Consider the following 10,499-nt stretch of genomic DNA (forward strand, 5'->3'; position numbering starts at 1 on the left):
GAGAGAGAGAGAGAGAGAGAGAGAGAGAGAGAGAGAGAGATGGAGGTTGAGGTGGGATTTGAGGCCACGTCTTCCTGACTCCAAGCCTAGCTCTCTATCCACTTATGCTGCTCTCAAAGAGCTCCCAGTCTAAGTGCAGATACCACAATCAACCATGTACAACTAGGATATAAACAAGATAAATTAAAAATTATGTCAGAGGGAAGTCACTAAGATTAAGGTCTGGGAAAGGCTTCTTGTGGAAGGTGGGACTTTAGCTGAATCTTGAAGGAAACCAGGAGGCAAAAATGAGGAGGAAGAGTGTTCCAGTTATGGTGGACAGGCAGTGAAAACATCTGGAGGAAGGAAATTGGAGTGTCATTTGTGAGGAACTGAAAGGATGTCAGTGGATTATAGAGTGTGTTGGGAGGCATAAGATGGAAGAAGACTGGGAAGTAGAAAGGGGCCAGGTTTTGGGATCCTTTAAAATCCAAACATACCATGTTATATTTGAACCTGGAGGCAATAGGAAACCACTGGAATTTGTCAAAAAGGGGTTGATAACATAGTTAGATTTAGACTTTAGGAAGACTAGTTTGGCATCTAAATAGAGGATGAAATAAGGGGGGGAGGGGAGTTTAGATAGATGAAACATTCGACTATTGCAGTAAAACAGGTAAGAGGTGATTGAAAACTTGCACCAGGGTGGTGGCAGTGTTAGAGGAAAGAAGAGAGAGTATTTAAGAGATGTTAGAGAGGTAGAAATGATAGGATTTAGCCATTGCATGTATCAAATGTTTGACTTGTTTGAAAGAAGAGAGATTTCTTTAGTGTATAAACTTTTTTTTGAGGGCAATTGAGGTTAAGTGACTTGCCCAAGGTCACACAGCTATTTTTTTGTGTGTGTATGTGTTAAGTGTCTGAGGCCTGATCTGAATCCAGGTCCTCCTGACTCCAGTGCCAGTGCTTTATTCACTGCTCCACCTAGCTGCCCCGTGTATAAACTTTCTTTTCAAAATATTAAAGCTATTAGGGTTATTGTAGTTATGTGTATGTATGTGTGTTTCTTTTAATATTTTTATGCATCTCATGTAAAGTCTTGATTAACAAAAGTGATTAGGTCAGTTCCCCCCCCCCCAGACAATTGAGAATTACTTAGAAAATTATTTTTTTTTCAGCTCTGTCAAAAATCCTTCTAAAATATATCTATCTAAATACTTTCCTGCCTTAATATAGTATCATGAATATAACTGAATCTTTGTTTATTGATTAAAAACTTCACTCTCCATTCACACCCACAACCACCCTGTTTCAGGCCCTCATCACCTCTCAATTGGGACTATTCTAATAGCCTTCTAATTGGTCTTACTGCTTAAAACTTCTTCCCCTCCAATCTATCCTCCACACATATATTGAAATAATTTTCTTAAGGCACAGGTCTGACAATGTCATTCTCCTTAAAAATCTTTAGTCCTCAACTTATATCCTTTCTGATGCAGAATAATACCTTTCCCTATTCCCTGTCCTCCTAGCATGACATCCTTCCCCTCAGGTAGGTACAGTTTTTTGGATTATTGTTATTGGATTTTTTTTTTTGCATGTTGTTCAATCTATTGAGATAGGAGCTCCTCAAGAGGCAGGTATTATTTTGCCTTTTTTTGTTTAATCTCCAGCCCTTCGTTCAGTGTTTGACCCATAGCAGGTGCTCAGTCAATTCTTGTTGATTGTTCACCTGACAGTATGTCCCAAAAGTCAGCACCATTTAAAGTTAGTTAGGTAATTAAAGCTTAAAACTGAACTATAGGAGTTTCTTAGCCTAGCCTGTAAGGCTCTCCACAATCCATCTGTAGCCAACCTTTCCACCCATGACACATTTTAGTCCCCTTCATACGCTCTGTATTCTACCCAAAATTCGCTAACTGTTCCCTGTTTTGGGGGTGCCATAACCTTACCTCTTGGCGTTTGCATAAAGCATTCCTTTATTCCTGGAATGCGCACTCTCCTCATCTCAACCTGACTTATTCATGAAGGCTTCCCTGAACCCTTCCACCCAGATGTTCATGTTCTCCCTCCTCAAATTACCTCTGAGTTATTACTTCCTATTTTTATATGATCATAGATTTAGAGTTGGAAAGGACTTTGGAAGTAATCTAGTTCAACTACACTCATTTGACAGATGAGGAAACAAAGTCTCAGAGAAGTGAAGGCACTTACCCAAGGCCTCCCAAAGTGTAAGTGATAGAGAACCAGAATTCAAATCCAATACTTTCCCACTGAACCGTATGTCTTCTTGCATCCTCCTAATAGAATTTAAACTCATTGAAGAAAGAGGATGTTTCACTTTTGTTTTCTATTCTCAACGCGTAGATTAAATTTTTGCAAATAGTAATCTCTTAAATGTTCTTTCAACTGAATTAATAATAATAATAAGAGCTAATATTTATATAGAACTTACTATGTGCCAGTCACTGTGCTAACTAAGTGCTTTACAGTTTACCTCATTTAATCCTCACAACAACCTTGTGAGATAGGTGCTATTATTATACACATTTCATTGATGAGGAAAATTAGTTGAATTAAATTCAATTGAATTGATGACCATATCAGGTAAATTCTTCGAATATTATTGTTTATTACAGAATATTGTAGGTGTAGGAGATTGGTTCCAGTATGTACTGATCCTAGGATATATCTGAAAAATGTTGGGGATATTCCTTTAAAAAGACAGACCTCAATATCTGATTTATCTCAATATCGAGTTGTGGGTTTGTTTGTTTTACTTTCCCTATCTTTTAAAATTAGAATATGGTGGGGTATGGGCAAGATTCTAGTTGATTGTGTGATCTAGTTATTTGTCAAATTATTGGTTGATAATTAGTTTTATTATTTATAATAACATGAAAAAACTAATAAAGTCCAAACTTTTCATTCTCCATCTTTTTACCCGACCCCTTTGGTAATATTAACTACACTGAGTTTGTGATACTCAGATGACAAGAGGCTAGCATTTTGTTAAAGATTTGAGCATAACGTGGTTTTCAGTTTACTTTAATCATGTTTATGGTATTCTCAAGGATTACTTTGAGGGGAAAATTGGGAACTGGATTAACTTTCAAAACCCAACATTTAAAAAAAAAAGATTGACCTGATTGGTTGATCACCATTAAAAAAAACTTATCTATTTCCTGGAGGAAGATATGACCAATAGCCATAATATAAGCATTGCAAATGAAAGATGATTTTTTTCTGGTTGACTAAAAGAAGATTGAAATTGTTTTCCTTTTTGTAAACAGGCCCATGCACAGTTAGTTCGAGAAGTTGATGTGGAGAAGGTGTCCGCTTTTGAGAACCCATACGTAGATGCAATAAAGAGTTTATGGAATGATCCTGGGATCCAAGAATGTTATGATAGAAGACGAGAATATCAGTTATCCGACTCAACCAAATAGTGAGTATATATCATGAGGGCTATTTCTCTCCACTTCATTTAATGTTTGCTGGGCTAACATTTCTCTCTGCTATAGTATAGAACTTCTTCTGTTAAGCATTCCATTTGAATCAAACTTCAAAATTGGATGTGTGGACATAAAATTTGATACATATATAGTTCTGGGCTACATTATGAAGAAGTTCATTGTAAGTAGAGATTCTTTCATTCATTTAATTTGTATCTCCATTGCCTAATACAGTGTCTGGCATACAGTAGACAACTTGTTGATTGATTGATTCCAAAGCAACCTGAGCAACAGAGGAATATGACTCCATCCTCTCCTTTCCTTCCCAAATTGCACACCAGCTCTTCCCAAGTACACAGTCAATTGTGATGATGAAATAGCATAATAATAATAATTTTCAGTAGAGATTTGTTGTCTTGTTCAGATGCTACAAAACACCTACATGCATTCAAAAACTGCAAACAAAAAACAGGCTTGATTATATAGCCTTCTGAAAAAACTTCAGACTACCCTATCTCTGATTGTCACAGACAGAATCTCTACTGCTTTTTTTTTGAAGGAAGCATCATGTTGATTGGCAGGTTTTCCTTTGCATGAGCATTGTGTGCAAGTCTAATTATACCTGCATTCCCGAATTATTTTGTGAGCTGTCAAAGAAAATAGTATGCACTGAGAATGATTTGCTTCCTAGAGAGATCTATTTGTTACCTCTTCTGTGTCTGCCTAGCAGAAAGGGAAATGAAGACTTGGCAATTATATCTGGTTAATGTGATGAATGTAAACAACAATTCAATCAGGCCTCAAAACAGATTCCCCCTCCCTAATCCTTTACTTAGCCAAATTTGGATCTTCATTGATCATGCAAACCAAATATTTGTTGAATTTTCACTTGATCTGGATCTATATAGACAAAGGCATAAATGGAAAACATTCCATGAAATCTCAAATTAGTAGTTTGATGCAAGCTGTGCAGTGCACTCAGGAAAATGGCAAATTGGCATTGAATCAGCAATGCCCTGGATACAAGTGGTAGAGTTCCTACTTACATATTTGGTCCTCTTCATAATTCTTAGTATCTATATAGGTCATCAGGTAATCTACAACAGTATCTTTTGGCTAAAACATTTCCCATAATGCAGTGCTAAAACTTGAAAAGTCTTGGAATATGAAATGGAATACTCATAAGAGCCTATCATATTCTGAGTAGTGTTTAGCTTCCACGTCTTTTGTGGTGAAAATATTTTGTGTCCTTCCTGGAATGTCTATGTTGCTAATTTCATTCTCTTCTTAGCCTTTTTCACTCTGTATTTTCTTCCTCTTCTGACATCTTCAGCTGCTGCAATAACTTTGCCTCTGCAATTATTTATTCAGGCTTCCGTATCCTCAATGATGGTCTTCTGTTTCCTGTCCCCTTTGGCCTTTCTCTGCTTCCAAAAACTCCATCATATTCTATTACATTTCCTAACCATGTTTCGGGACTCATGCTCACCATTCTCTACCACCAACCTCACCTCATGTAATTTCAGTTCTACCCACTATTCAACCTTCTAACATTACTTTCCACTTTGCTATATTGGTGCCTGTTCTGAGATCCTTTATTACTTTCTCTAGCCCTTATCTTTTCTCTCCTGCCCTTTTTACCCATCTGCTTAAGTTTTGTTTCTTTCCTGTCCTTCCTACTCCAAGCTTTGCCTATTCATTTCTAACCTTTACCTGTGACTTCCTCCCCTCCTGATGGGGTTTTGCTTCTGGGAATCAGATCACCATACTAAAAATGAGGTAAGTGCTCACCAGGGTTAGGGGGCTTCTCCCTAAGGAAACTATAGCCATACACCAGGGTTGCACCTGATTTTCACTCCTTTTGGAGGTCCTACATTGAGAATCTGGTGTCCACTTCCACAATCTGCTAGTTGTAGCTCCCTTGGTGAAGTCCTGGTGGTATTTGTAATGGTGGTTTCTCACATGGATGCCTTGGTAGTGTGTCCATGGGCTTGATTGAGAATTAGGGGCTCTTCATCCTCCCTGTCTAGGGAGAGAAAAGGTCTATCAGGTAATATTATATCCTTCTGATACTACGAAAGGCACCATTTGGGAATCATGCCAATACAGAACAAAGGGAAAAAAAAACTACACAGGCATTTCTAGGTATAGTGTGTGGAGAGCCAGCTATGGAGTTGGAAAGGTCTTGATACAATTCCAGCTGCTGACACATAGTAGTTAGATGCCCACAAGTAAGTCACTTAACTTCTCGGTGACCTGGACAACCTCTAAGGTTACACGTTATAGATGAGTTGTTTCTATCAGTGAACGGAGTTTCTACATCATCAATTTCCTACATGGATTAAATGACTAGTATGAAACCCCACCTCAAAAAAAATGTTACCTGGATTTTTTCCCCTCCCAGATCTGTCTAGATTTAACCAGTGTAGGTAATAATTCCTAGTCAGGAAATCTCTACCAATAAAGATCAATGATTACACAATTAGGAAGCTAGGTGGTGCCGTGATTAGAGCACTGGACTCTAGTGACTTCCTGACTCCCCTCAGAAAGACTTGAATTCAAATGTGACCTTAAAATTTACTAATTGAGTGACCCTGGGCAAATCACTTAACGTCTGCCTACCTCAGTTTCCTTATCTATAATATGAGGACAATAATAACACCTAGTAGCTCATCAACCTCACAGGGTTGTTGTGAGGATCAAATATGACAGGATTTGCAAACCTTACATTGCTATGCAAATGCTATTATCATTATTTTTATTATTTTTAGAAACAATTTCAGAGCATTGCCTAGAGCATTAAGTGGTTAGGCCTTGAACCCAGGTCTTTCCTGATTCTTAGGTCAGCTCTCTACCTACTCTACCACAATGCCTTTCCTGGACATATAGAAGCTGTTGCCCCCATTATAAGCCTAGGTTGTTTTATTTCTTCCTTTTTCAGTGTTTTCACAAAAGAGGAAAGTGGAAGGCATGTTGCCTTTGCTAGCATACGGCTTGAGTCTGTGGTTTCTTGGATTCTTTCATATGCAGTCGTGTTCCATGTGTTTCTGAAATGCTTTCACAGCAGATGCTGGAATAACTGACTTGGATAATGGGAACCAGGCTGCAGGTCGTGTTTATTACAGATCATTCATTCCAAATACCAAGCAAATTTTCATATGAAAATGAGTTTCTGTGCATTCAAAAAAGCTTCTATTACTTTTTTCTTTTTCATTCCCTTTTTAAAAAAAATGCAGCCTTTGTATCTGTAATATTTCTCCTTCCAATTTTACTTCACTTGGGGTTTCTTGCTCATTTTTTTAAAAATCCAAATATTGTAGTCAGTATTTGGGAACTAATTTCATGCAAAACCCTCCCGTAATCAGGACCAATTTCCCTGAAGTATAATCATTCAGTATCCCTCAGACTGGCAGCCACATCCAACCAAGTGTAATGGAATCAAGCCAGGGACTGGCCAGTGCAGCATCTGATTTCTTTATAGTCAGTGAGCCTATTGTGTGGCAATCTGAATTGACCAATAAGATGGCTGAAAATATAAAAGTAGACTGAATTGATTTTACAAATACCAAATCATATGATTAAACTACCATTCTGATGTTTTTGGTCTCAGGGAAGTCAGAGTTAAACCTCTCTTAGCTGAAGTGATATTTTGGGTCATAACTAATTCCATTGAATACAGAATACTTAATTAACACAAAAAGAATGCATACATAGGCAGTTCTTTCACTTCTGATACTATAGACAAGCTATATGATTTCAGGATGATGCAAATGGCATTCTTGAAGAATCTGTTTAACTTCCAAGGTTTGACAGAGCTTTAAAATCAGAGTATAAATCTCTATCTGCTCAGATCTTTCTGATTAGAACTTTTATGGATCATTTACTCTGAACATGTACTTGAAAGTCATTACTTCTTATCTGTCAAAGATATGTGTAGGGGTTTTTTGTGTCCATAGGGTTTAAAGGGAAATTTTAACATAGTATAAATTCAGGGGATGAAGGAGGAATCAGTAAACTTGCAGTTAGCAGTTTGAAAGCTGGATCCATATTTGTAGAAGTCTCAGTTAGCTGTACTAATATGGGAGAGGGTAATATCCACAGATATTCCAGAAACTTCATTTGGCTCACAGTTTCAACTTTCTTCCCTGAAAAGTCTTTCTCTGTAGCCATTTATAAGAAGAAAAGTAAACTGATTTGAATTTCTCCTATTCTTGCTTTGATTATCCACTTTCTGATGGTAATAAAGGTTCGAAATGTCCAAGAGTAGATGCAAGAAAATTGGCTAACCCATTAACTAGATATAAATTGGAGAGTAGTATTAACCTTGGTTTGTTCTTGGCCAAAACACACACACACACACACACACACACACACACACATCCCTACCTTTGGAAATTCTGGAAAGTTTCTCAGAAACTTAGAAATCCTCATTTAGTTTCTCAGTATTAAAATGAAGTCTAAGGGCTTTAATTAATAAGAGTTAAAAACAGGCAACACTTGGTTGAAAAATTTTCTTGGGTTCGCCACCTGCTTTAATATACTGAGGAATCATTTCTAATGAGTTCACTATCTACATCAACAGAAGTACCGTGGCGTTAGTCAGAGGATACTCATGGCAGCCACATTGTCAGGAACCTTTATGCTTAGAAACCTCCCAGTAGTCATTAAAAAAAAAATTCCCACCATGTAAAGAAACACTTTTTTGATAAAAATGATAACAAGTGATCCAGATTCTCTTCGACGCAAGCACTTAGGATTGTGTATATAAGGAAGATGATCTAGGGCAGGAATCAGCAAGTTTCCTGTCATTCATTAGCTTCGTGCATCTTGCAAGTTCCTTGTCGTTCTGGATCAGTTTTCCATGGTGGCAGGTGTATTGTGTAGTCCCAGGTGGGACTCTAGGATGGTTTATAGACTTCCAGTTAAACCATCATGGTCAGAACACAGTTTCTACATCAAATATAACAACATAATGGAGCCATGTTGAAATTCTAGCATAACAGTGATTCCAGAGGTGGATGGTATTGCCTCCCCCGACTTTGGATCAAGTCAAACCTTTTGTCATAATGAAATGATATGGAGAGGATTGTGGCTAAAATAGTCCTCATTTGACTTGAACCTCATTTAAATTTTACGAACTCTTTGCAAGTTTATAAGGGTGCCCTTTAGCCAAAACGCTGAAGTGCCATCATATAAAACACTGATCTCACGGTCCATGGAATGGGATCATCTCATGAATAAAGTAATTTTATAATGAAGTTCTTAAGTGACTTCGGTCAATAGATCAGTCAAGCAACAAGTTTATTAATCACTTAATATGTGCCAGACATTGTGCTAAGTCCTAGAAATACAAAAACATGCAAAAACATTGTTCCTTCCCTCAAGGAGTCCCACTCTATTGGAAGAGACAACATAAAAAAATAATTATGTGCATACAAGATATAGAACTTTAATTAACTTTCAAGTGCACTAAGACTTTTGGGACACCCTGTATGTGTTGTGTTAAAGGTAAGGTAAGCATAGCCAGATAACACTACTAGTTCAGGGGACTAGGAAAGGCTTCCTACAGACAGCAGAATTTGAGCTCATTTTAGGAAGAAGCCAAGAGATAAGGAACAGGAGCATTTCAGTCATAATGGATAACCAGTACAGAAACATAGAATTAGGAGACAGAGTGCCATGTATAAGGAAGAACATGAAGACTTTCTCAATAGCCTCTGTGAGGCCATTGTATGTGGGTTATGTGGAATTGGGAGTAAGGTATAAGATTGAAAAAGTGGAAAGGGGCCAAGTTGTAAACAGCTTTAAATTTCGATTTAAATGAATTAAATTTCATAAGCACTAATGGAGTTTATGAGGATAGTAGTCATATGATTAAACCTGAGCTTAGGAAAATCACTCTGACAGTTGAATGGAGAATGGATTGAGGAGGGAAGAAACTTGAGGCAGGGAGACACTAGATGACTATTGGAAGTCCTGCCAAGAGATGGTGAAGACCTGTTGCAAGAATGGTAGTTGTGTAGATGGAGATAAAAGGATGTGTACAAGAGATATGATGAAGGGAGAAACCACAAGATTGACAACAGACTGGAAACTGATATGAATGGGATCCAGGACAAGCTCTTTTACAGAAATTCCAACAACTTTATAATTAGAGCTATGCAGAAGTAGAATGGTGCAGCCACATGGTGCAGAGGATAAGGTGCTGGGCCTGAAGTCAGAAAGACTCATCTTCATGAGTTCAAATCTAGCCTCAGACATTAACTAACTGTGAGACCCTGAGCAAGTCACTTAACCCTGTTTGCCTCAGTTTCCTCATCTATAAAATGAACTGGAGGAAGAAATGGCAAGCCACTCCAGTATCTTCACCAAGAAAATCTCAAATGGGGTCATAGAGTTGGACACAACTAAAATGACTGAACAACAGAGTAAATTAGTTGTGTTGTATTTGTCCTTCATTTTTGAAGAGGACCATGACATCAGGGAGATGATGACATGACTGGCAGTTGACTTTGATTTGAGTGAGGGTGGGCTGTGCAAGGTCACCAGCCTCACTTTCTCCTCCAGAACCATCTGGATCCAGTGGTCAGATATAAAATTTTTAATTATTTATTTATTGATTGATTGATTGCTTTTTGGAGGGGGAAGGCAGGGCAGTTTGGGTTAAGTGACTTGCCCAAGGTCACATGGCTAGTTAAGTGTCTGAGGCCGGATTTGAACTCAGGTCCTCCTGACTCCAGGGCTGGTGCTCTATAGTGGCCAGATATTCATAAGGATAACTGGAGATGGCCCAGAATGCAATGGGAGACCCTGACCATTTTAGGCTAAGGTCTTTTTCATGTTCTCTCTTTGAGAGTTTTAATGCCCATTCAATGAATAGTAAGATGTGACTCACTTCAAGAAGTGAGTCAAAGGATGGCCTCTTCAATTAAAAAAAAATTTAAACTGGGAGGGGAAGACCCTCAGGGTTGCTGGTCAAAAGAGAAACAGTTACTATTTACATTTGCTTTTAACTAGGAGGGCCCAAAATTGATGGAGGGAGGGAGGGAGGGAGGGAGGGAGGGA

The 10,499-nt window shown here is 38.1% G+C and overlaps 1 protein-coding gene across 1 annotated transcript in view; it reads left to right on the forward strand.

Annotated features, from left to right (window-relative positions):
* Positions 1 to 10,499, forward strand: part of LOC138175163 (guanine nucleotide-binding protein G(q) subunit alpha) — a 427,316-nt gene that overhangs the window by 285,411 nt on the left and 131,406 nt on the right. The window contains exon 3 of the mRNA XM_069105568.1: positions 3,273 to 3,427. Coding sequence (XP_068961669.1) covers positions 3,273 to 3,427 — 155 coding nt within the window. The remainder of the gene's footprint in view (positions 1 to 3,272; positions 3,428 to 10,499) is intronic.

This window comes from Petaurus breviceps, unplaced genomic scaffold (assembly GCF_028583685.1).
Source record: "Petaurus breviceps papuanus isolate PSGF00001 unplaced genomic scaffold, PetGlider_PUasm1.0 138, whole genome shotgun sequence".
Lineage (NCBI taxonomy): Eukaryota > Metazoa > Chordata > Mammalia > Diprotodontia > Petauridae > Petaurus > Petaurus breviceps.